Source organism: Branchiostoma lanceolatum, chromosome 3, assembly GCF_035083965.1.
Source record: "Branchiostoma lanceolatum isolate klBraLanc5 chromosome 3, klBraLanc5.hap2, whole genome shotgun sequence".
NCBI classification, from domain to species: domain Eukaryota; kingdom Metazoa; phylum Chordata; class Leptocardii; order Amphioxiformes; family Branchiostomatidae; genus Branchiostoma; species Branchiostoma lanceolatum.
Window position 1 is genome coordinate 11238169 of NC_089724.1, and position 26259 is coordinate 11264427.

The window sequence follows — 26259 nt, forward strand, 5'->3', positions numbered from 1 at the left end:
TCGCTATTTCACGGATTCTTTGTTGCATAGATGTATAGATATATTGGCCTAGATATACAGATATTGTTTCAGGACATGACATAAGTACACGAAACGTCTCTGTTTTCGACTGAGGTAGTGTTACATTTGTTTTACACTTAATTGTCTGCATTAACTTCACTCTTTCATCTTTATATGTTGGACATTCTATTAAGAAGTGATATTCGTTTTCGACATTTTCCTTACATGTAGGACAAAGTCTAAAATGAAAATTTGAATTTATTTAAATCCAATTAGATTTTTTAGAAACATTTTGAAAGAGCCTGCACAAAAATATCGTTATTTAGAATAATTTGCGAATATCTACTGTGATTCCTCTAACTTTCGATATATAGAGAAATATAGACAAAGCTTTCTAAATAGTGGACTAGGGTAATTGCCCCCATAAAATCAGGTGCTAATCCAGCCCTATTGTATTTTTAGATGTCACTGCTGGACACTGTTAGGTCCTTTGTGCATGCCATCTATGCATGGTGCCCAAACAAAATTCACAAATATGCGTGAATTGCTGTCTTCACAGCCCACTGACCCTTATAATATGTCACAAATAATTGTAAAAAAAATGGTAGAAAATGGTAGAATGTTGTAACCATTATTTAGAAACTATTTGAAACATCATATTCCACATCATTAATATTTCCAACGATTTACACAACCGGGCAAATAATTATAAAGTTGAAATGACATTCACAATATTTCCAAAGTATGAAATCTCCTAGACAAATAATTACAAAGAATTAACAGTTGTAAATTATGACAATCACAACCCTTGCGGTGACTCGGAATGGACTCTAGCACTTCTGGGAATATTTTGCCCCTGTCTCCTATTTGCTACCTTAAAAGGACATGTGAAAGAAAATTTGAGAATGATAATAAAACTAAGCGTCACCGGCCAGGGCAGGGAAACTTTCTGCGTAAACTTTATCCACCCTCCAGGCGGTTCTCCGTAAACTTTACCCACCCTCCCTCCAGGCGGTTCTCCGTAAACTGACCATCTACTTTAATCCTCAAGTCAAGGCGTTTCTCCGTAAGCTGCCCAGCCTCCAGGCCGTTCTCCGTAAACTGCCATACACCATTTTCATTGTGCAAGCACATTTTTTTTTATTGCAACAGAAATCAGGAGAACATGTTGGGGTCAGATCAAAAGTTATATGTTCCTTGCCAGCGGTCGTCCCCCGAAAAAGTCTAAGGTCGAGAGGTTTTTGCTAGGATGGGTCGGGGAACCGGAAACAAAACATTTTTTCCTGGGCCTAAATTATGCTTGAATCTCGGCACTCCGACCAGTCTGGTAAATAAAGAGAAATAAACCCTTGGATGTAGTTTGGATTAGAGGTGTGGAGAACATAGATCATCGCGGTCCGCGTCTGTACCCAGGCAAGTTTTATTTTGTCGCCAGATCGCTTTCTTTACTTGGAAATGTCTACTGATTCCATTGATATGGCTATCTAAAGTTAGCCTCCTTCGCAGACTTTCTATGACAGCGGCGTGAATTTCAGCGAAATATTTTTTTCAGGCTCGTTGACTCTCGAAGACCAGTGTGTCACCTAACACTGAACGAAGGACAACAGAACAATTTGTATCGTGCCCACGTCCGTACGTAGAATACTATAAACTCGGTTTGAAGTTCAATCCAAAATGCTATATTCAGCCCTGCTTCTACTTCGTCATTGGCCTATTCTTTTAGTCACACATTATGAACTCATCAACAAAAGCGAATCAATGTCTGTATCATCCTGTCGTTTCTTTCTGCTTGTATTCTTTCATCCTCCGAGTTTGCCCCTTGCTCAGTGATTCACTCGCTACGTGCCCAACCTCTCTCCCTCTTCCTTCGTCACTCACTCACTCACTCACTCACTCACTCACTCACTCACTCACTCACTCACTCACTCACTCACTCACTCACTCACTCACTCACTCGCTCACTCACTCACTCACTCACTCACTCACTCGGCACTGACTCACGCACTCACTCACTCACTCACTCACTCACACACTCACTCACTCACTCACTCACTCACTCACACACTCACTCACTCACTCACTCACTCGGCACTCACTCACTCACTCAGTCACACACTCAGTCACACACTCACTCACTCACTCACTCACTCACTCACTCACTCACTCACTCACTCACTCACTCACTCACTCACTCACTCACTCCTAGAGTCTTGTTCACTGACTTTTAAAAAGCAAGTGTGTTTTTTGATACAAATGAGGTCCCTTGTCTGAAATGTAATTTCGTTTTGATTCATGGAAGAATCATATTTTGTATGTTGAGCAGTAATTGTGCAGTAAAGGCCGCCTACTGTAATAATCGCACTTAATTCCAGTCAGGTGAAAAAAATGTTTTCACTGAAACTCATGAAACGGTCTTCATTGAGCTCAATGTTCAACTCTCAGTGTGGTTCAGCAAAATACCTTTCTCTTTCACACCAAAAATTCGCACAAAGGCATTACACTTGTTTACACATATACAAGTTGAAAGACGTTGCCATGGCGGCTTAATAAACTCTGGACCCCAGGAATTAACGTTGTCAACATGATCCATTTACTTCATAACTTTGCAGACTTGCTTGATAGAAATGTCTCAGAAAAATCTTGAAGTTCCTAAGTTGACGCATCACTGATGATCACTCTGAGTGGAATGTTTGTCGTCTAAAATAAGAAATGCGTCCAATAGTTCACAGGGGGGGCTGACACACACGCCTTGGCACGTACGGTCTCGGGTTCTGCATCGTCATGATGAGTCTGTAGAATGATACTTAGTAAATGATCTATGCGTGAACGCCTAAGGCGTAAACAGACAATTGGACGTCTGCGAACTACAACTGAGAAAATCCACCCAGTTGTGACCGGTCCCGCCAATGTGGTGCTGTATTGTTCACTTCTTTGCACGTAATGTATCCGCGAAGCTCACGCCCCTTCAATTGAAGTACAGTAAAACAACAAATCCGTGATACTCTCACGACAAGATGATGATGATGAAAACAACAAAGGTCGTTCCAAAGCGCATCTAGTTACCTTACCCTAGTGGACTCACATGGGTGGACTCACGAAGTGTAGGTAGATTCACTTACTCTAACGGACTTAACCCTGCACGTAGCTGGAGACATGCCTGGGGGACTTTAGTGGGCAGTCATTAACACACAGGTATTGATGGGGGGGGGGGGGGGGTCACTATTCATGGAATGTCCGAGTGCTATGTCAGCATTGTCAGGACAATGACAACGCTTTATATCCAAAAACAAACGTTAAAAGCCGGCTTGTCTTTCATGTCTGTATTTCTGTTTGATATTTTGCCGTCGATAACAGACTAGATCGCAAAACACTCAATTACAATGTTATCCAATATGGTTGTTTTTGGCTCTCAGTTTTTCAACCGACGCCCCCTTCTCTACTCTAATATCTCTCCCCATCTAATCCACCAGATGTGAAAGTAGAACTACTCCGCAGTGGCACACGTCACCGCTTTCACTCTTTTGTGGACTTCCTATCCCTGCGAAATGTCGTCACCGTTCGAAACTCAGAGAAACTAGAACATAAAGAAAAGCGGTACTGCCCGAGAGAACGGCAGGGCGTCCTGACAAAAGAAAGGGCAACCAAGGTCATCAGAAATGCGGACTGATGTATTCCAGCCTTTTTACCAACCCCGTTTGTGACCATGGCAACGGGATGGCATTCAGATTACATCAGTCAAGGTCAACTTTTGCATGGTGAAATTCACACATTTGGACTGGTGGCCAGTGAAAAGAAGAAAAGATTACTATTCTACAAACAGAGGTTTCGGTCGAAGAGGCTAGGAGTGGCCGTGATTTTTAACGAGGGAGAGAAACGTTACAAATCGCAGCCACTCCTTGCCCTCTCGACTGAAACCTCTGCTTGGAGAATAGTACGTCTTTTTGTCAGTGCGCCGGCGAAGTTCCAACTCTCTTTTCTTACGAAAATGGACAATTAAAAAAGACAAACAGCCTGAGCCTCTCAAATACCGTTTAGTTAGCTATATCTATATTTGTACATTAGGATACACCTTAGGTAAGTGTTCACACCTTTAATTACAGGCGATTAAACAACATACTTTGAAAAGTCGTGTCAGGAGAGATGAAAAGGTAGGGAAGGGTGTGGGCACTTATGACGTACGAGGCCAGGTAACATCATGTTTTGAAATAAAAGTGACTTCACCCTTATCAATTACGCAGGGTTGTGAACGGACAACGTAGCAATGAGATCTACTACCTCAGGTGGCACAATGTATACAAAGACGTTGAAAAGAACACATCTACTTGGAGATAAGGTGACATCCGCTCTTCCACATACCCGCAAACAAAAACCGCCGACCGGACGTTCCAGCTGTCCCGACTTCCGAACTCGATCAGTTTTACTTTTATAATAGACAGTCTTTATTTCTCTGCCATGTTGTGTAAACCATCGCCTTTATGCATGCACAGGGGACCTTGAAGTTGTAACTTCTGCACACACACAAAGAGCATAGAAGTGTATCCAGTTGTGTAACGTTGGGTAACATAAATTCGTGGGGTACTTAAATTCGGGATTTTTCGAAAACGGGGTATTTAGGGATATGTGCTAGATGCAACATCAGTAATACCGCTAGAAATGCAAACTTGACAGACTAACGTATTCAGAACACTGTCTAAAAAGCTTCGATAAGCATGCATTAGAAGGCGACGAGGACAAAAACTCTCCGTCCCTTATTGGAACAGTCTGAGGGCTTCGTGGGAGAATCACACTACATCGTTGTCGGCTGGTTTATAAGACAAATGTCACATCCGCTTCCTGATAAACACAATCATTTACAAGACACCTTATTTTCTTAAAATTGCTAACCTGCAATTGGACTCCAAGTGTGATCAATCATCAAAACCCCTCTTTGTTGCTACAACCTACGGCACGTGTATTTTCCCGCCGCCATATCATTACCCAGAATCCTGTTGTCAAGCAGACGACAAAGGTTTGTGAGGAACACTTTTTTGTCTAAATGTTGCGTGTGATTGTGGACTGAGGACGATATTTTCCTCAAAGTTTGCTCCTAACACAACAAGGAATACATGGACATAGTAGTATTATCAATGCTACGGCATCCGGCTAACTTTCCATGAATAATGTACACGTTGCCATGACGGTGGATGTCGACTATGACGTTCTATAGCTACCGACTCAACACACGGGTTGTTCCCGTAGGCCTGATGTGTGCGGTACGGCCGTTTTTTCGTGTATTTTTTTACTTGGACACGTCTATATCCATAGCACTCTCCTCAAGCCAAGGATGGAACGAATAGCTGCTGTATAAAATGTAATTAGCGGTAAGATATTCAAGACGAATCTTCTCTCCCGAATTAATGTTCACCCCTGTCCGACAGCACCGTCATTGTGAGTGCGGCGGACGGTAGTTTCAAGTTGAAATATTGTGGTGTCAGCAAGACTAGAGACAAAATCTACCATATATATGATTAGTGCAAAGATAGTACATGATACTGACAGAATAATAGAAAAAAAAGGATGGTTTATTGTTCTGCTAGATTGATTTCAGTCAACCATTATCGGAAAAATCCCGAATTTATGTTACCCAACGTTATATCATATTCACAGGGTCAGCGTGACTAGCTATCTACGTGTAAATCTTTGGCTCCGCTTGCAAATTATTGACCCCATTTGGCCACTTTCAACTAGCTTCTTTCCAGCAGCACAAGGAGTCTAGCAGATACTTGAAGAGAAGGCGAAGGGAATTGTTCAAAACGGTTTGCTTTTTAATAGGAAACATGAATTTGAATGTGCCCCCGCACCCACATACCATGCCATCCGACCTAGCGCCAGGTCTTGAGAGTAGCAAACTATCACTCTCCAAGCAGAGGTTGGTGGAGAAGATTGTGACCTTTATGTCCCGTTTTCTGTTCACCCTCTTCTTGGTTGGATCGGTGGAGAGTGGGGACAGAAAACGGGGCATATGATAAAAAGGTAACAATCTTCTCCATCAACCTCTGCTTGGAGAGTAGCAAACTGTGGGGAGTTGTACAACAAATCAACAGTTCCTGTTTCATGGGGCGGGGCGTCTTCCACCTGTACACAATTGTGGCTGCTAACTTTCTGTGTGTATATACATACAGCTGTCTGAAGACTTTGTTGAATTTTTGCAGAACTGAGAGCGTTACTCTGGGAAATGTGAAAGTTTTATAGGTCTGAGTGTTTTTCCCGTGCTTTGTTTTTAACTGCTATGTATGTTTACTTTGTGAATTGCGCAATGTCACACGACCAGAACACCCATAATCACCCATCCGCTCCAAGACCACCGTCCAATCAACTTTATTACTGGGGTGATTTATTGATATTGAGGATTGACATATATAAAGATCAGTGTCATAGATATGAGAAGTGCTCTGTCATTGTAGATCATTGTAGTAATTGCGTCACGCCCTCTAGGCTGTAGCCACCCTTTTCTTCACTCCATCGGTTTTCCCGTTGATTTAACAGCTGTTATAAGAATAGATCTGACGGTCTAGGTCTGGCATCAACTGGTAGCCACGCCGTGTTGGCTTTGTGTTGATCCAATATTGTGTTACCTGGTGACTCGTTACGTTGATCCGCTTTGAATGAAAAGAAGGAGCGTAACAATTTAACCTCCTTGGTAAAACACAGATAACAGAGCTGTATTACAACTGCTGGCCGTCTGATTGTGAATTCTCTATTTATATTTCATTTAATTTAATTCTAATTGTATATGATCGTATATGTGTGTAGCCGCTACAATGTTGGCTGCATGTTTGCTAATTAAGCCTGAAGAAACAACATTTTGCCCTGTTGTTGCCCAATTGTTGGGTCACATGTGTGCTCACTGTGTGGCGCTGTTGTTTTCGCCGTACTCTAAAAATACTTCGGGGAAGCTGGTGACGTCTAGCCGTGTGATTGGTTGATAGCTGTCACATGGCCTAAGCGTGTGAATAATTAAGACGTCACTTGTGATACGGACCAATCATAGCGCAGAGCGGTGATGTCGAAATTTTGAGGGGAATTCCCTTCGCCTTTTTCTCAGAAGAAGCTTGTTTCGGGGGTATATAGGCTGAAATGCGTCAAATATATCTAAAGTTTGAGCTCGGGGACCCAGGGCTGCGTCACCACCATATGGTTGCTTGAAACCTGCAGAAGAAGCGACATTCTTCGAAAAACTTGTAAGTTCCCTTTTATTTTTTGTTGAAAATGTGACGCGAGATCGTGCATGAATGGGGAGGGGGGCATCCGAAGTAAGCAGAAGTTTACCGAAAGGAGAACGTAAAACAGGGAGTGCGCCTTGTAAATTTTCAGCCTCGTGTGCCCCATGTTCCCCCAGATCGTGACGTTTTTGCTACCCTGAATCTTAAGCGATCAGTGTTGTAAATGACAAGTGCAGAAATGTACCGAACTTTTGATCAGATACAGGGAAAATAGAGGCAGTCTGTAGCGCCGAGACACGTTGTTTGTCCTGTCGGGTGCGAAGTGGGGCAGGGTGCGGTCCCGGGACCACCGCGTGCGCCTGGTCACGTAGGCGGCGCCGCACGCGCCCAACACCGACAGTTCGAAGTGTGCACGGGCAGCGTTCTCCTGAACCACATATGGCTTGGGGAAAACTTTAATACGGTCTAACGTTACAAAGAAATTATATTGTTTTAGAAAAATACGAGTATTAGGCCAGTGTTGCATGTAGGCCTTTCTCCTGCCAACACTAACCGCTTTTTAGCTGCAAATCTCATGCATAGACACGGACACCTGTGCTCCAGTCTACACACCAAGTTTTCTTTTGGGTAACGTTACAACACCACAAAATGATTTCGTACGGATACGTTTTCTATTCATACCATAGGGTAGCAGTGGCGACTCTAGTCGGAGTAGAATGGCTGGTGGAAGACTCACAAGTTTTCTGCATGTTTCTTACAGTGTCTGCACCTTCAAGAGTCTTCAAAAAAGTTCAACACATCTTTTGCAAGCTGTACACGGGACGGTTGAACTTTCGTCACAGTCATGGCAGAGGCACTACAACAGGTCGGTGCAACACGGCTTTGATATCTACTGAAGACATTTTTATTTGAAGAAGATTTATTAAGCTCAGTTCTGTAACTTGTTGGGGTTCTTGAGGAACATTGAGCGGGCAAAATGGCTGGGTGTGCATGCTTCAGTAGCTTCTGAGATCAGATGTCAGTAAGGACAAAACATGAAACTATGGTATTAAAATTCCCATGCCTAGCTCAAGTTCTTGATACTATGTAAGATGCTCATGATTGAACATTTGTTTACTGGCAAGTTGCAAGGAAATGACATGCCCTGCACCAGACATAAAGTTCAGACAGGTAATTTTGTGCCCTTGAAAACATGAAGACAATGGGTGTTGCCTCCAGCCATGTCTTAATGTTGTACTTCATTTTAATCTTTTGGTAAGGTATGTCACTTCAATCACATTTTGAAAATGAATAAGACACCTTCCATCCAAGTCATAAATCCATGTCACAACAAGTATGAAGTTAGCAGTGAAAAAAAGTGCCAAATTTTCTTCTCTAAAGTTAAGTTGTAAACAGGTGGTGTTTGAGTTGGCCAGAGTTCAAATTCTGCCCAAAGCAAAGTATGGGTCTGAATTCTGATCAAACACAATTACCTCACCCAGCCTGGCTTACTTTGCTCTCATTGGTGGAGTGACTTGATTGGTTGGCATGTACACCCATTGCATCATGGGCAGTATCCATGTATTCATGACCATAGTCAATCAAGTAATTTAGACAGTTGTTGCTCCGCCCACAGGGCATGACCCTTTTTTATGTTGTTCTTCTGTCAATCAAGCCTCCTGTCCCGCCCACTTGCACTCCAGACATAGATCTTTATGTGCTCATAGGGATTTAAAAGGTGATCCACCTGTTTATGCAAATTTTTTCTTGGAAGAACGCTTTTACGAAAACATGTTGCCACTTGGGGGCTTCTTAACTGAAGCGCAGTCCGCCCAGACCCCAGTTGCAGCCGAGTCTTCCTGTGAGTCACACCTGTACTTTATCCTGTCCCAGGGTTTTCTACTTTTTGTCCTCTTTTTGTTTTTGTTTGGCTTCTTTAGAGGATTTTTATACCAACTAAAGATTTTTTCTTGGATAGACATTTTTCAGCTGATTTTTTTGTGGGAATTTCAGTTGTAAGTTCCTCTTTTGACAAATGTGCAGCAACTCTCACTTTTCTTCTCTCCAACTTGCCTACGGTGTGCCGGTAACATGCAGAAGTAAGACTTTTCGGTTCCCCCTTTCACTGCCGCCATGCTTTGCACAGTTTGGAGACGGTCCGTAAAGGTTTTTTTGTCTTTTTTTCTAGGCGATCGACGACACCACCCTCGACTTGGGCCAGTTTCTGTCCAACTTCCCCATTCCCACGCCGACGCAGTTTGCGATTCCACAGCCGCCAGAAGCCGTGTTCCCGACACCGCCCACCACACCACCGAACAGCATGTCCGGCACCTGGGGACACATCAAGACGGAGATGCCGTCTAGCTGCGCAATGCAGAACGAGCCGTCGTTCACCGAGCTGCAGATGGCACAGTCCAACTACATGTCCATCCAGAACCAGTTCAGTAAGTGGGCCTTGATTTATGCTAGTAATTAAATGTTGAACAACTGGCTAGCCTGAAGGGGACGATCATTTATCTTGAGGCAGTACTGGGTTCTGTGGGCTGGAATGTGACTTGTGCATTAAAAAAAAGGATTTTCACTATTGTGACAGTTTGTCTGCAAATGGCATAGCTCAAAACTGTGTTCATAGCAGATGATCCATGGAAGCAAATCTTACCGGTTACTTTCCCATTGCCATGTGTTTCTAGGACTACCATTTACTATTATGAGGGCATTAAGGCAGTAAATATTCCTAAGTCCACTTAATGTCCCTCATAAAACCGAACTTGGAATGTACAATATTTGGATCTTCATGTAAACAAGTTGAAGTCAGATCGATTGTAAGCCCATATTGTGGTTACAGAATAATTGCATCATCTCCGTGCCAAAGGTGGAAAATATCAGACAATCGATTGCCTGTCTGGCGCCCACCTGTCTGACCTTGCCTCCATTTCTCCGTTTGAACCTCGAGAGTAGAGATTAATGTAAACAACATCATAACTATCAAGTTCTGGTTGAAAACTTACTAGGATTTGAAAGAACTCCAAGCATTGCATACACAATTCAACATAAACGGTGTGTCAATTCAAAGACAGGTATGAACAGAGCTTTCATCCCTGAAGAAAAGCAAAAGTGCAAACAATTTGCTGCAGAAAACATTGGCAGTCACGTCCCACCTTCAAAGGCTTTATGGGTGATATATTGCGTGTGTTGTGTTGACATAGTCATCAAGGTGTGTTTGAAGACTGTACCCTTGGGGGGGTCGGCATTCCACTCTTGTTTCGTTGCAGACTTTGGACCTTGTCCACTTAACAAACATCACAAATCAACAGATGGTGATGTTTATCATAGTCCTTGTTGATTTTCAGCCGATCGGGCATCTTTTTGCATCATGTTCGGGGAATGCGGGTGTTTGTTTTCCCCCTTGCAGACACTTTCATGTTGACCCTGTTAGCCTCTAAAACCACCCGGTGGCAATGAGGAACAATAAGGCCGGAACCTAACACAACACAGAAAAACAGTTCCTGGAAAAAGTGTCTTGTTGCTGTTACCTCAGATACCTGACACTGACACATGATCCAGTTGTTTTGCCCTTGGCCATTGTTTGGGATACAATATTCATGACGCTGTGCCAGGCAGTGTTGCTGAACACATTACATTGAAAGAAATGGCGAACAAAGATGCTTTCTGGTGTTTTGTGTGATTGACACCCGTTTTTCTTTACTATTTGCTCCTGTGCAGACTGGTGCAGCAGCCACCCGATGAACTGGTCCTACACCCAAGTGCGCGGCTTCCTCACCTGGGCAGTCGCCGAGTACGAGCTGCCGCCGCACGAGATCAACTTCGAGCACTTCCGCGTCAACGGCGCCAAGCTGTGCATGATGAGTCGGGAGGAGTTCTCCCTGCTTTGCCCCAACTACGGAGACATCTTGTACCTGTCAATTGGCAAAGTACTGGAAGAAGGTACTTCACTCTTCACTCCACTGTACCCTGTATTGTAGGTGTAGAGTAAATAGGTCTTAGGCAAGCCCTTAGCATCATACAGCATACGAAAATGATTTTAACAAATCTGGTGCTATTTTCTCACTGGAAAGACATTGAAATGTAAGTAGGTTGCGAAAGGTTTTCTCTTATACAAGGAACTGTCTAGCTGAACTGCTTCACTCTTCAGCTTTCCTAACTTGCAAATGATATGCAAACACTTCCTGAATGATAATGACTAGTCAACTAACTAACTGTATTAACCAGTCATACTAACCAGCTGACCTGTTGCCTTTCGGCTTCTTGCAGCTCAGTACCTCTATGACCCAACCCCTGCCTTCTGTGAAGGCCCCAGTGACACTACTATGTCAGAGTCAGTACGTGCTATGCATGAGGAGATGATGAACATGGAGTTTATCCAAGCCCCTGTGGACGGTAAGTTGATAGATTTATAAACATCACCTAGCAGTCAGTAGTTGGATCCTATGGTGTAAATAATACGATGATATAGATTCACCAAAGGCCCAGACTTGCATGGTAAGTTAAAGCTGGCAAGCAATATGTTGTTGATCTTTCTTGTAAACATACTTTTCCACTTGTCATTTCTGTAAGTTCCTGACCACCGTTTGCTGACATGAATCCCCTTGTTGTTCTGCAGACCTGCCCATGGTGGACCTGTTCCCGGACTGTGGCGGGATCACCGCTGATGACATCGATGTCAACGACAAGTTTGACGATGTCAACGTCGAGCTCCCGAGCGACTTCCCCCCCAGCCCGACCTCCACAGACTCCTACTCATCCATGTCGCCTGGGCGCACCTCGCCGTACTCCTTTGGCAGCGAGTCAGGTGTGTGTCAGAAAACTGCGTGTGCTTCCAGCCGTGAATATTTTCTGATCTTTCACTTTCAACTTCCTTGGAGCATCAGACTCTTATCAGTAGTACACAGCATCATTCTAACCTTTGTTGCTTTGGTTTTTATAGACTGTGACCAGACCCTGGGTAACCTCTCCTTCATGCCACGGTATGAGACAAGTGACGGGGACTCGGACCACGACAGCTGCGGCTCCTCTCCCCATGGGAGCTACTCTGATGGTGAGTAGAACATGCCAGCATAGCTTTCACGTGTTTGTAGCTTTTTCTGGCAAAACTGCACTTTCAGTCTGGTAGACATGTTTATGTTTTGAAGATAGATGCATGTATTGAAGGTTTTGTGTCTGTTTGTGTCACCAGAGTTGCACATGTACGACTCGGACAAAGACGTCAAACCCACCATGGACTTCTCTGTGCAAAACGCACCGATCAACATGAAGATCAAGCCCGGCGTTGTCCCCGAGAGGAGGGCCCGTGGCCGCCCGAGGAAGGTGCGCACGGTGACCGAGGAGATGCTGACCACAGGGAAGAGAGGACGCCAGCATAGTAAGTACTCAACCTACACCATAGTCAATCACATGCATGAATTTTTAGTATGTTGGGTTCTTGTATGCTGACATGTACCTGCAGAATGACTGACCACATGTTGTTTGTTTCTGCTGTAGGCAAGGGCAACCACCTGTGGGAGTTTGTGAGGGACCTGCTGAAGAACCCGTCCACCAACCCCAAGGTCATCAAGTGGGAGGACAGGCGTGACGGCATCTTCCGCTTCGTCCAGTCCGAGGCCGTCGCCAACATGTGGGGGCGCAAGAAGAACAACCCCAACATGACCTACGAGAAGCTGTCTCGCGCTATGAGGTGAGCTCCTATCTGTGACTGTTTTGTTTGTATGGGTGAATCAACGATGGTGTAAACGCCTTTATCTTTTTCATCTTAACTTTTGTTTGGTCAGAAAATATATTTTCTTGAACTTGTGGTGATCAGAAATAAGAAATGTAGTACTGTTGGAATATTTCTACTGACTCACAGAAGCTTGGACAAAAAGAGGCATATGATGAGTAAGTACATACAACCAGAATGCAGCTGACATTATCTTCACCACACAGGTACTACTACAAACGTCAGATCCTGCAGCAGGTGCCTGAGCGCCGCCTAGTGTACAAGTTTGGTCCTGCAGCGACCGGTTGGAAGGACAATGAGTAGCTTGTCATCGTGGTTTCCATGGTAACGCTGTACCCTTGTTCTGACCATGCCGCCCCTTGTGCTTCAGGTATTACTACAAGCGTCACATCCTGGAGCGCGTCGACGGCAAGCGCTTGGTCTATCGCTTCGGAACCGAGGCCAAGGGGTGGAGGGAGAACGAGTAGTGTTACCATGGCAACCACCATGACTGCAAACATCCCGCAGTTACGGCGATGTTGATCTTACCAGAACGTGTCCATGGTTGAAGTTACAACCATGGCAAAAAGTCAGCTTGGCATTCCCTGGCAAAATTTAACGTGAAGCACCAAGTGTTCACTAGATTTGGTCGTATATGTATCTTACTAAAACAAGTTAGTGTGTGGTGTGTATTTTAGTCATCTTATAAGAAAATATTTCCAAAAAAGTTTTTGTTGTCATAGGTTTTTTTTACACATACATTGAGTATAGACTGTTATGAAAATTGAACATTTGTTAAGTAAAATTTATAAGTGTTTTATAAGGGAATTCAATATTGTTTGAAAAAATTATGGTTAGGGTTTGATAGGTCAAGTTATGGCCTCAAAACCAGTGACTTTTCTAGAATTAGAGAAGTCCAAAATGTTGTATTCAAGTAATACACAGTTTCGTATATTATGAAAACTGTGTATTCGTGGGAATGGTTCTAGATAAGTATTAGTTGATGTTGTCAAAGTATCCCCAAACATTGTAACATTTGATATTATGATATAATGAAGTTGATTTGATGTCCAACTAACTTACCTATAGGTGTGTTACTGGGATTCAATGTTTTTTACTTCAGGTGTAAAAATTCCATTATAAGAATTTGTATACGGGATTCATTGATAACTCAATTAATGTCTTTGTACATAATGTATATATTTTATTGTAGTTTAATGTTCTCAAATCTGGAAGATTGATTCTGCAGTTTTGAGTTATGTATTTTTTTATATCTATCTGAAGTATCATACATGTATCAGTCATATCTATCAAACATTTGTATCAACTTTAGACAATATCGTTAAGTACTCAATGTCATGACTACAAAATGTACGACAATAGCATATGCATGATTGTAAGTCTAACATCAGTCGAAGAAGACTTTATGATTGTAACTGACCAGTGTGTAATCATGTCAATAACAAATACCTACAGTGGTGTATGTATCATGGGTTTTTATATCAATAAATGTTGAAAATGGACATTTTGTGTTTGTCAATCTAATAACATGCCCAAAGTTTAGTGTCTAGCCTTGTTTCTTATGGTCCCCAGTAACTGATCTCTATGGAATGAGTTCCAGGTTAGGAAACATTGATGATGATTCAAGAAAAAACAAATCATAAAGTGATTCTTTACGAACTTAGAATAGCTATCTGCCAGACGTGTCCAAGTTATCTCTACATTGTAGTCCTATCAAACTAAACATCACAGGAACGTCAGTAAGAAAAGCTAGAAAAACTTAACTAAAGCAACTGAACATTAAGTTAGATTAAATTAAACCGAAGGTATAGTTATGAGGTTACAGGTATGAAGACAGACAGACGTGAAGTTATGTGTTTCTCAGGTAGCTTTCTGACAGTAGTTGAAACAAATCTCAGTATGGGAACAGAAAGGACAAGTAAGTAGTAATTTTATAAGCATGAAATATTGCACCATCAGACAAAAAGTAGGGATCCTTTTGTTGCAGCTACAACTACAGAGCTTCAACTGTAGATTTAGGACATCAACATTCTTTAAGGGCGGACTTGAAATGATTCACATGAGAAGGAAGCTGTTCTGTAACACATTGAAACGTGTCTGAATGAGTAACTAGATATATTTAAAGGCGAAACAAAAGGCGTGCAAACAGAAGGAAGACCAAATGTTGATGAATGAAATGCACAGCAATGTTTGAAAGGTCCATTTTCTGCGAAGCCGTAATATTTCAGCAGTTTTATAACATTCAGTGTGGATTGGTCGTAAAATAAGATGTACATCAATGTTTTAAACGGACCATATTTTACTGCCAACGATTCATTTCAATTTGAACAGCCATAATACAAAATGTATTTCTAAGGGTACTAACGTTACCTGAAGAAGTAGCAAAAAAACGACAGGAGCCAAGTATCTTACATGTAGACTAGTACCGGCATACAACGACGTTTCATGGCAAGTATTGACATAATCTTCTTAGACAAGATCATGTTCTTTACTCAGACCATGTGGTTCACATGTGGTTCACATGGGTACAAGTATTAAACGCTATGTAGTATCTGCGCCACCTAGCTGAAGATAATGGTATTGAATAAAAGCACAGTTTAAACATGCATTCTGAGGTTCTAACAACTCAGCAACCATACGCTACCCAACCTGATACGTTCCCTGGAACTAGGAGATCATTTCCCTTTGTCTGTCCTGAAGATCATGTACGGCCTTTCAGGCGTTGTTAACGCTTGAGATGTATTACGCATGTAATTTTCAAAACTATACGGATTTGGAAACGTGGTGTGCAGACAACGAACAGAACCAGGAGTTCAACAACGATGGAGGAGTTTTAAACAAAATCTTGTTGCTGAGACTGATAAACCGTTGTACTTTCTGTAACACGTGCACTTCGAAAGGCACATGATAACTGCCTCTTACCAATGTAGATACATACAGTCCCAAGCGCTCTTTGACCCACTGATCGATGTTGACCTTTTGTCCCTGTTCTGAGTAAACCGCCAGGTTAAATGCTTTTACGTGAGGGTCAACCAACGATATCAGCCCAAGATTATCAGGCCCATGAATCAGATCTAATGCCAATATAGAATCAACAACTACGACAACGTAGAAGTTGCAAAATCAAACCACCAAAGGACGACGAGTCGCAGTGAGTACAGCGTCCTTGCAAATTCAGTATACTAGTAGTTAGAACCTTTTTGTGTCACAGTAGATTTATTAACAAGTAAACGTGACTTTACTTCAATGGTTCATGGGGCTATGTTGCTCTCGTCGGCAGACATGGGCATGTTACGTAGTTTACCATCAAATTCCCTTTAGAAAATGAAATCACGGTTATGGAGGTAAAAATACGTATAACCAACAGGGTTTGATTAAGCCAACAGGTCCGATATTTTTCATATATCTCCACCAATGTCGGATAAAAATGTCGACTATTCGAATCTCTTTGATAGACAGGTGGTATTGATTCATTTTCTATTAAAGTAACGGGATTTGATTTAAACCACGTACGACGAAACATTAGCAACGTAACGGAATCTACTGTAAATGCAGAAATGTTCGCAGTGGTTTTCTGTTCGCGGTTTTCGCAGTGAACTGTTTACCGCGAACTTAAACCCACCGTGAACAGCCGGTCCATTGTGTGACTGTAGCGCTACTATTGTTTCAAACGCGAAGTCAAAACCGCCGCGCACACTTCAGTTTCTTCCTACCGTGAAATTAAATCCCCGCGAACACTTCTGCATTTACAGTACTTGTATAAGCCGGATTATTGACGTTACTAAATGGCACCCAGCGAGACGTCCTTTGACCTTGTACAAACAAAGCGAGGCGTTAATAATTTGCAAATCAAGAGACTGGCTACAAATTGGAAGAAAAGCGTAGCAAAGCCAAGGCCTTGTGACTTTTATTACCAAGATTATTTTGAAAAAAAAAAAAATGAAAAAAATGACAATTTTCTTGTGCTAATAAGGGGACAGGCTGTATATTTTGAAAATACATTTGGATCAATGACACTTCGAAGGAACACCACGTTCTTTATCTATGTCTGTATGAAAGTAACTTTAATTTTGTAACCATGCCTATTCTCACGTCGTCGCGATAAAGGCGGTTTATGATTACAAACGTTATGATAATTTCCGTTCATATCGAGGTCGTCATCATGGGACTGCTCCAGACTATCCATCCGTCCCTGGAAGAGTTAGACTACACCCAGCCGACGGTCCAGGCAGCTGTTATAGGAGGGACCATCCTCTTCTTCCTGGTGTTCCAACTACTGACCCGTCTGGTGTCCAGTCGGACGGAGGTGTACAGGCGTCTGGATACAGCAGGGGATAAGGTGGGTGTTAGGAAGGGGGTAAGCGTTAGTTAAAGGAGTGGTGGTGGTGTATATGTGTCGCCTCCACATAAGTCTACTTGGCTGGGTGACTGTAATCAAACGTGTACAATTAGAACCGATATAGATACACAATCAGGAAATAAGCAACGAAAAGCCCAGCAAAGAAGTCAGCTATCGGGGCTAGGGGGTGGGACCAAGGTACAATCTCAGCTATAAAACGGAAGAGGAGCTGTTCAACCACGAAATCTCACGGGAAGATTTGCAATGATGAATTACAAGACTATGCATATGTCTTAGCGTGTTGGAAATTCCTAGTCACACTAGAATTGAAGACTCGGCACCAAGACAAGCTTTGCTGAAGAATCACAAGGACATAACTTGAAATATACCAGGTTACCCATACTTCACAGGTCGGATGGGTCAGGGCCATTCTGGGGATGTTCTTTGGCACTGTCTCCACGGTGGCGGGGGTATGGACCATCTTTTGGGACGACTCCGTCAAGACTGACATCGCCATGGCAACCACGCCCACAGGACGCTTCGCGCTGCTCTTCTCTGTCGGGTTCTCAATCTTCGAATTGATGCAGGTTTGTCATGCACTGCTAATCAAATCAAATCAAATCAAATAAGTGGTAACGTTTCCTGAAACAAAGCTTCCATACTCACTGAAGTAGATTGAAAAGGGAAGTTTCTTTCAGTATAGCATGTTGATTACGATAAAAGCCGTAGCTGTGCTCTGGATAAAGAAGGAAAGAAACGGGCATCTAAGAATATCAGGTAAGCCATATTTGTGAACAGCGTGCTGTTGTGTTTTAAACAATCTTGGCACGCCACTCCGAGCCTCTGGAGAGCGCCCAGCTGCATGCGGCCGGAGTAAAGTGTCGGTCAGTCCACAGGCGACGTCCTTGGTGCTGAAATGGGGTCCCTCATCCCTGACGTGTGGGGTCAAGGTCTGTAGAGCTGTAATTACACAAGTCATGAACATTGTATACTGGAGACCATAGTACATTCATCATCAAATACCTGATCCAGAAAAGGAAAATGTAATAAGTACATAGATGTGACATCACTGAAATGATAAGGGCGAGTTAATACATGTTTCTCACCCCCCTCCCCAGCTTGCTACGATGTCCCTCACACGCCGTGTGTTCTATCCCATCGTGTTCCTCCACCACACCTGGCTCACCGCCCTCCTGACACAGGTGATGTGGTGCGACCGTCTTCAGTACCTCACTGTGGCGGGGCTTGCCATGGAGATCATCCTACCGTGCGACCGGATCAGCTGGCTCCTGCTTAAAGCCGGGATGAGGAACACGAGGGTTTGGGAATGGAACCAGTTGCTTCTCATCCACACCTTCTCCCTGCGAAACATGGTGGAATGCTACATGTGGTTCCACACCTACAGGAACTGGCGCAGGATCTGGAGTGTGACTCCTCTGCACCTGCTGTGCCTCGTGTATGGCGGACTGGTTCTCACCACGTTTTGGATGACGCCATTTTGGTGGATCGAGAGTATCAGGAGGTATTCCGTCACCTTCAAGGCAAGGAGGCAGATGAACCTACGTGCTAAAAACAATGTTAGCGACGAAAAGACACAGTAAGATAAGATAAAGAGTGGACATAAGGTAGCATCGACACTTTTGAAATAAATTATGTGTTTTGTATGGTTGTTACTTTGGAAATTAGCCGCGTGTTATATGATTGCTACCTCGGAAATAAATTGTATCTTGTATCTTTGGAATCGAAAGCATGCTCGTTTTCTTTTTAACTTATGTCCGATAAATTATATTGATTTTGTAGAATGAGCGACCCAGCCGATTGCGTTTGCATGGGTCCTGGTTGAAAAAATGTTGAATTTCACTGAAAATATCAAATGGGGTATACGCTGTGTATTCCCCTGTTGGAAAGTTAGGAAACAATCACTATGAGATATATAAAAAAAGGAAGACTTGACATATGTTGACCAGGTGTAACGAACAATGGTTTTTCTTGTGGCCACATGTATTTTGACGGAAAGCGCTATACCAACCTTAGTCGCATGATGTCGCTGTGTGCAGGTCATCCCGTAAATAGCTTAGCTAAAGACCAAAGGTCACGAGGGACAAACGCTGCGAGTGTGACCATAAAAGGTAAGAAAGGTTTGCTGTGTTGACTGTGTGTCACGATCCTACCATATTTTTTCGACTTTATGAAAGTGTTATGTAACTGAAGGCATAACCGAGTACATTTAACGTCACTGGACCCTTGTGTTTTCGAAAGAGCTCACACTGTTTGTTATACTCATATCAATGGCTTCGTTTGAGCTGTATTATTTGCGGTTAACGCGGTTACAGGTCGGCCACAATATTTGCTGGCCAGTGTCTAGAGAAAACGGAAGTGACGTATGCTATGTGAGTGATACATATTCTGGGCACGATTAGTCATACATTGCTGACACAGATAATGACGTCATCCCTAAATACTAGCCTGTACCCTATCACTACAGCAGCAAATACAACCTGACTAGGAGCTGGGAAAGGGCCAACAACCAGGGGAAGATACATTCCACGTACGGAACAGCATGGACCACGTAAAGAACATGGTCCAGGCCGCCATGATTGGAGACACACAAGCGGTGCAACTTTGCCTCGGTACGTTCAAGAAGGTTATGTTTTCGGTTGTGCGATTGAGGACGGGTGGTGATTGGATGGGTGACTCGGGTCAGTGGATGTGTTTGTTAACGTTACCTTCGCCAAGAAGATTATGGTTTCGCCGTCGTTTGTGTGTTGGTCTGTTTATGGATAGCATAACTCGAGAAGCTGCGGATGGATCCTTATGATATGTTGTAAGTGGTTAAGGGTCGGGAAAACGAAGGTCAAGTTCCATAATCTGCTCCCTAGCTAGCGGCTTTCTACGCTGCTGCAGCAGAATTTCCGGTTTTCATATCTCTTGTTATGGACATGCTGTGGTCGCACGTTTTGAACAGGCACCGTTGGAACTACAGGGGTCAATTTTGTTTGAGACTTTGAAAGAGAATGATTCAAGAAGGAGTTGATGGATTGTCCTGATGTTTGGTATATAGATTGCTTAAGTGATGCTTGACACAATAAGATGATAGTTATCAAAATCAGGATTACTTCGCATAATCAATGAGAAGATTCTATAAATCTGCTGCGCGCCATGATAGGACATCAATATTCAAGATGTATAGATTATGCAAATGTGATCTTATTTGCATCATCTCTTTTTGCATATATTACATTTCACCGAGCTACTTTCATTGATCGATGTGCTTGGTCTAGTCGCTTTTAAGACTGAATCAAGTTAAGGTACCTTGTATTTTTCTAGACAAAGGTGTAGATATCAACGCCTCCTGGAACAACCGCACGGCTCTGGGGGCCGCCTGCAGAGAGAAAAAAGTAGACACTGTCAAGTTCCTACTGTCGTGCGGAGCAGATGTCAATCATACACCAGGTGGGTAGTGTTTTGATTCGCCATCCTCTGACGCAGTGTCAGTTTGACCATTGAATTTTTTCAGCATAAACTTAGAAACTGGTCTGTTTAGTTTTTCGTTTCAAGGCATCCTCATTTGAGGTGAAGCATGATGCTTTTTTCAAGGAGCTAGTGGTAGTGCAATGCGGCTTCGCTACGGCTCGCGTTTTTGGCCGATCACACCGGGTCACCCGTACCTTTCTCGATAAGTGTGTTGGGTTCTTTTACGTGCAGAGGTTTGACGCTTGAGGCTAATACCTGAAGCTCCCTCGTACACGGGGCCGCCGATTTTACGTCACCATCCGAAATGACGAATACAATCCCTTACAACATGTCCGAGCTCGAGCATAATTGACCACCAAATGTTCGGCTGTTTCTGTCACCATCTTCAGGGATATATATGCTACTTGACATCATTGTCATTATCTTATGTTCTCCTTTGAAAGGTGGTAGACCGACACAGGCTGCATTGATCATAGCTGCGGAAGAAGGTCAGCCGGACATTGTCAAGTTGCTGCTATCACACGGTGCAGACGTCAACATTACCGACAGGTGGCGCTACTCTGCGCTTCTCTCAGCAGCCTCCAAGGGGCATGTGGCATGTCAGGAAATCCTTATAGGTTGGAATGCTTCTTCCTTACATTCTAGTAATTTCTGTGTCGAGCACTAGAGCTTTAATTCTTAATTACCTCCGTGAAAAATGAAGGTATTTTATTTGTTGTATATTTCTGTCTGCATGTGTTTCTACAAATTTGTGATCAGCATAACGTTTAATCTCTGGATAGACTGTGATGATATCTGGGATGTGGGTAGGTCTAAGAAGATTTGCGATCGATAAGATTGTGTGACAGGAGCTAAATCATTCTCCAGTGTTTGAATTGAATGTCTGAAAGTTACACTTTGTATCCAAATGTCAGATAGTGTACGTTATCAGTTGATGATGAGAATACTCAGCGTATTAGCTATACCTAGTCGTCACAGCAAGTGTAACAGGTTTAGAATGAATGAACTTTATTTCTCAACGGCTCTAGATGGTACAATGTATGCTGATGACAGGGAAACATTAAACAATTCTTTCATCAGAAAACGAGGCGAACGTTGACCAGACGGGGATCGACATGGCGTCTGCCCTCCACTGCGTCACGGGGGAGGAGTTAACCATGAAGGACGCCGATCCTTACCGCATCAACACTGAGGTACGACTAGATGCAGAAATGTTCGCGGGGGGGGGGTTATGTTTGCGGTTTTCGCGGTGAAGTCTTCAGCGCGAAATTAAAACCACCGCGAAACTGTTGCACACCTATGACTGTAGCGCTACTATACTATTGTTTCAAACACCACGAACTTAATACCGCGAACACTCCATTTTCTCCCTACCGCGAAATACACGCATACATTTCATTGTTTACCTTTATCTGCTTCTCTACAGGACTCTCTGCGACTCTGTAGGTCCCTCCTGCAGGCCGGTGCCAACCCGAACATCGGAGACGGGGGCGCTCGGGGGACACCACTCCATGTTGCCGCTCGGGGTGACCATGTAGAACTTACAAGACTTCTCCTAGAAGCCGGGGCAGACATGAATGCCGCCGACTCTCTGGGGAAGAAACCGGTGGATGTCGCGCCCGTCGACAGTGCCACGAAAACCTTACTGCTCAGCCCCAGCCCGCTGACGCTGTGTCAGCTGTGCCGACTGGTCGTGTGGAGCAGTCTCGGGAAAGAACGACTACATGCTGTAGACAGGCTGAGAATCCCCTCAGCACATAAGACTTTCCTCCAGTTTGTCTGAAAATTATATTTTTATTAATTTATTTACTTATTTACTTATTCTTTCACTCAGGCCGAAGGCCCATATTAAAAAAAAACAGAGACAATTTACAGACATCTACATATAACAACAACGACAAAAATATTGCCTCAAGTGGTGTCGAAACGAGCTGGCGGGAGGACAAGTCGACAATAGTAGGGCCAGTGCCTGCTCAGAGAGAAAACCTCGGAGTGACATAACAGTTGAATTATACTGTTACCAGACGCAAGGAGACGCGTCACAAATGAGTGTGCCAACTTGCGCCACCTGGCGTCGAAGGTATCAACCCGACAGCTCGAGAAAAGTAAAGAATTACTAGTAACGTTGGGTAACATAAATTCGCCATTTTTCCGATAATGGTTGACTGAAATCAATCTAGCAGAACAATAAACCATCCTTTTTTTTATTATTCTGTTAGTATCATGTACTATCTTTGCACTAATCATATATATGGTAGATTTTGTCTCTAGTCGTGCTGACACCATAATATTTTAACTTGAATCTACCGTCCGCCGCACGCACAATGACGGTGTTGTCGGACAGGTGTGAACATTATTTCGGGAGAGAAGATTCGTCTTGAATATCTTACCGCTAATTACATTTTATACAGCAGCTACTAGTATTCGTTCCATCCTTGGCTTGAGGAGAGTGCTATGGATATAGACGTGTCCAAGTAAAAAAAAATACACAAAAAAACGGCCGTACCGCACACATCAGGCCTTCGGTAACATCCCGTTTGTTGAGTCGGTAAAACGTCACTCAAAGTCGATTCCCACCGTCATGGCAACGTGTACATTATTCATGGGAAGTTAGCTGGATGCCGTAGCAATGGTTATACTACTATGTACATGTGTTCCTTGTTGTGTTAGGAGCAAACTTTGAGGAAAATATCGTCTTCAGTCCACTACCACACGCAACATTAAGACAAAAAAGTGTACCTCACAAACCTTTGTCGTCTGCTTGACGACAGGATTCTGGGTAATGATATGGTGGCGGGAAAATACACGTGCCGTAGGTTGTAGCAAAGAGGAGTTTTGATGATTGATCACACTTAGAATCCAGTTGCAGGTTAGCAAAAGAGATTGTAATAAGTTGTCTTGTAAATAATTGTGTTTAGCAGGCAGGAGATGTGACATTTGTCTTATAAACCGGCGAACAACCTAGGCTGAGACATTAACATCTTAAAAGCGTCATGGTAAGCCACCCGGAGTCTCTGCATTGCACCGGCACTGTCGTTGGTCCAAAGTTGTGCGCAGTACATAGCAGAGCACTGTGATATAAAAAGGATGCCCTTCACCTCTGCTGAGCATAGGTAGAATTTGCGTGAGAAAGAATCTGCTTTAGCGTAGAGCTGTCTGGTTATTTTTCGAATGGAATCGTCATCAGAAAGGTTGGGGGTAATTTGAAAACCCAAGTATGCGGCCGAGGGAACGTAGGCCAGAAGGGTACAGTATACCGTATAATGATAATTTTAATAATTGCTATAGGACTTTCTTTCTATTCCATTTCTGCAGAGACAAATGAGTGTTGTAAATTGATAGCGAAATGAATAGAATAATACCTGAAATATAGTCAAGCTTAGAAACATGTGGCAACCTTCCTATTGGTTGTGTATGAGAAGGTGTTCAGCACCAGGGGCAGGCATGTTTCTGCGTTAGAAGGTGTTCAGGGACAGGCACGGTTGTGTATGAGAAGGTGTTCGGCACCAGGGACAGGCATGGTTGTGTATGAGAAGGTGTGCGGCACCAAGGACAGGCATGTTTGTGTATGAGAAGGTGTTCAGCACCAGGGACAGGCATGGTTGTGTGTGAGAAGGTGTTCGGCACCAGGGACAGGCATGTTTGTGTATGAGGTGTTCAGCACCAGGGACAGGCATGTTTGTGTGTGAGAAGGTGTTCAGGGACTGGCACGGTTGTGTATGCGAAGGTGTTCAGCACCAGGGACAAGCATGGTTGTGTATGATAGGGTGTTTGGCACCGGGGAAAGGAATGTTTGTGTATATGTGTGTGCGTGTGTGTGTGACCAGGTGGTCAGCAACAGAGGCGCTGCTCTTCTCTGAGAAAAATGTCACGAAGTGACCATTACACAGATGTGATCGCCGGGAGTCGGGAGACTGCTATAGCCGACGCTAAGGAAATAAGAACCAGATGTACGGAGGGTACGGACATCAGCGTTGACCGGCCCTTACCAGTAATGCTTCGGTCACAATTGGAAAAAGGGGCCCTGCCGGGTAGTTCCCGGGCCGTTTTTGGCACTTTCGGGCGTGACTCCTACGTGGCCCCGTGGGGCACCCTGCGGCTGCCGGGCAATTTTTGGGCCCGGCGGGGACCCGAGAAAAATTTAGTTCTGACTTAAATTCTACCCGGGCCCCGCGGACACAACGACGCCGTGACTTCAAAGTGGGAACACCGCGAGGCACCCCTGCGGTTCCCGGCAGTCCACCGGGACAAGTAATAATTTTTCTATTTGTTTGTTTGTTTGTTTATTTATCTATTTGCACAAAAGGAAATTCATAATGCATAATACGATAAACAATAGATAAAAACAGGTTCAGGAGGAGGAAAAAGCGTATATAGCGTATACTAGGCCTTCCTCGTCTATACTTATCAAACTTGATTATGAATTATGAATAATATAGCAAATCAATATATAGAATATGATAACGATAGACAATGATAATCAAATAATCAATGGTATAAATCAAAGTTAGATAACAACTGAACATGTGACTTTACTACAGGGGGCTATGATGGGTTTTCAGGGCACTTTTAAACGTCAGAAAAAAGGTGATTGTTTTTATATTTGTCTGAAGACTGTTCCATATTGTGACATATTTGCATTTCAATGAGAACTCTGCTGATAATTGCTATCGTGGATATCTAGTATTTTGAATTTTTCAAATAGAGGGGCCATGTGTGAGCTAAAGTCAGAAGCAGTTGTTATCCTTGTGAATTGAATCCTTGTGAGAATCTTTTTGAGGGATGATGTATTTGATTTTCACAATAATACCAATTGTTTTAGCTTTTTTTCACTTATAGCAGAAACTGGGCTTTCGAGTTTAATTTTTCATCTATTATTACCCCCTAAATGTTGGTCTGTTTCTCTTGTCTGTTAGGAACATTTTCGCCTTATTGATATCATAACTTTTATTTTTACTACAGAAAATAAGGCAATTTGTATTTGTAGAATTTGTTGGTAACTTATTTGCTTCAAAATATGTACTTTACACATATCTTGGTTAGCCAGTTGTATCAGAGAATCAAATTTTTGTGGGAAAGGAATATGTTGGTGTCATTGCCAAAGAGTATAGAATAAAGTAATGTTATGTTATGATACGGACCAAGTGCACAGAGTAAATGTGTGTACTTCGTAAAACTGGGTCAAGTGTGTGACGTTACAGATCAGGTGAGCAGAACTAAAGCGTGAACTTCGTATATCGTGTTTCTTTTTGAGCTCCAGTGCAGTTTTATATACCCCTCAAGATACAGTATGATGAGTGCCCACCAGGAGCCTGCCTGATGCCCGACCGTCTTTCGTGGGGCATTCGGCAGGGACCCTACAACTGCCACACCTGGATGTGATCAGCACGCGGTACCCTGTCGGACCCACAGGGGTCACTACGAGACACAGTCAGAGCAACTGACGGGTACCTGCCGGAGACCGGCCAATGAAGAAGTTTACAAAAATGCCACCGAGTGCCTGCCGGAGCACCCATAGACACCTGCAGGGC

The 26259-nt window shown here is 43.3% G+C and overlaps 3 protein-coding genes and 1 long non-coding RNA gene across 8 annotated transcripts; 3 read left to right on the plus strand and 1 right to left on the minus strand.

Annotated features, from left to right (window-relative positions):
- Positions 1 to 7085: 7085 nt before the first annotated feature.
- On the plus strand, positions 7086 to 14417 carry LOC136430234 (ETS homologous factor-like). Of its 4 annotated transcripts, none has more exons than XM_066420654.1 (10): positions 7086 to 7220; positions 7963 to 8067; positions 9370 to 9625; positions 10905 to 11126; positions 11454 to 11579; positions 11803 to 11991; positions 12127 to 12237; positions 12376 to 12561; positions 12681 to 12873; positions 13122 to 14417. In XM_066420654.1, the coding sequence occupies exons 2-10, from the start codon at positions 8047 to 8049 to the stop codon at positions 13216 to 13218; spliced, it is 1401 nt and encodes a 466-aa protein (XP_066276751.1). In that variant the 5' UTR covers positions 7086 to 7220; positions 7963 to 8046; the 3' UTR covers positions 13219 to 14417. The 4 variants fall into 4 exon arrangements, with proteins under 4 accessions (XP_066276751.1, XP_066276750.1, XP_066276752.1 ...); XM_066420653.1 differs by having other exon boundaries at positions 13286 to 14417; XM_066420655.1 differs by lacking the exon at positions 11454 to 11579 and having other exon boundaries at positions 13286 to 14417.
- Positions 14418 to 17077: 2660 nt separating this feature from the next.
- Positions 17078 to 18855, plus strand: LOC136430236 (protein CLN8-like). Its single transcript, XM_066420660.1, has 3 exons — positions 17078 to 17254; positions 17665 to 17841; positions 18373 to 18855. Exons 1-3 carry the CDS (start codon positions 17078 to 17080, stop codon positions 18853 to 18855), a joined length of 837 nt encoding a protein of 278 aa, XP_066276757.1.
- On the minus strand, positions 17121 to 18469 carry LOC136430237 (uncharacterized). Its single transcript, XR_010754868.1, has 3 exons — positions 18361 to 18469; positions 17658 to 18214; positions 17121 to 17233 (listed from the first exon to the last, which is right to left on the minus strand). It is a non-coding gene; the product is annotated as an uncharacterized lncRNA (long non-coding RNA).
- A 419-nt stretch (positions 18856 to 19274) lies between the features above and the next one.
- On the plus strand, positions 19275 to 22938 carry LOC136430235 (ankyrin repeat and SOCS box protein 5-like). 2 transcript variants are annotated; one of them, XM_066420659.1, is made up of 6 exons: positions 19275 to 19383; positions 19740 to 19884; positions 20582 to 20707; positions 21172 to 21345; positions 21809 to 21921; positions 22155 to 22938. In XM_066420659.1, exons 2-6 carry the CDS (start codon positions 19815 to 19817, stop codon positions 22509 to 22511), a joined length of 840 nt encoding a protein of 279 aa, XP_066276756.1. In that variant the 5' UTR covers positions 19275 to 19383; positions 19740 to 19814; the 3' UTR covers positions 22512 to 22938. The 2 variants fall into 2 exon arrangements, with proteins under 2 accessions (XP_066276756.1, XP_066276755.1); XM_066420658.1 differs by lacking the exon at positions 19275 to 19383 and having other exon boundaries at positions 19562 to 19884.
- The last annotated feature ends 3321 nt before the right edge of the window (positions 22939 to 26259 follow it).

Coding starts and splice junctions, on each gene's coding strand:
- LOC136430235 (XM_066420659.1), top strand. CDS start 19,815: ATGGACCACGTAAAGAACATGGTCCAGGCCGCCATGATTGGAGACACA. Junction 21,346..21,808: donor ATGTCAGGAAATCCTTATAG/GTTGGAATGCTT, acceptor TTCTTTCATCAG/AAAACGAGGCGAACGTTGAC. Junction 21,922..22,154: donor CTTACCGCATCAACACTGAG/GTACGACTAGAT, acceptor GCTTCTCTACAG/GACTCTCTGCGACTCTGTAG.
- LOC136430236 (XM_066420660.1), top strand. CDS start 17,078: ATGGGACTGCTCCAGACTATCCATCCGTCCCTGGAAGAGTTAGACTAC. Junction 17,255..17,664: donor TGGATACAGCAGGGGATAAG/GTGGGTGTTAGG, acceptor CATACTTCACAG/GTCGGATGGGTCAGGGCCAT. Junction 17,842..18,372: donor CAATCTTCGAATTGATGCAG/GTTTGTCATGCA, acceptor CCCCCTCCCCAG/CTTGCTACGATGTCCCTCAC.
- LOC136430234 (XM_066420654.1), top strand. CDS start 8,047: ATGGCAGAGGCACTACAACAG. Junction 8,068..9,369: donor TGGCAGAGGCACTACAACAG/GTCGGTGCAACA, acceptor CTTTTTTTCTAG/GCGATCGACGACACCACCCT. Junction 11,127..11,453: donor TGGCAAAGTACTGGAAGAAG/GTACTTCACTCT, acceptor GGCTTCTTGCAG/CTCAGTACCTCTATGACCCA.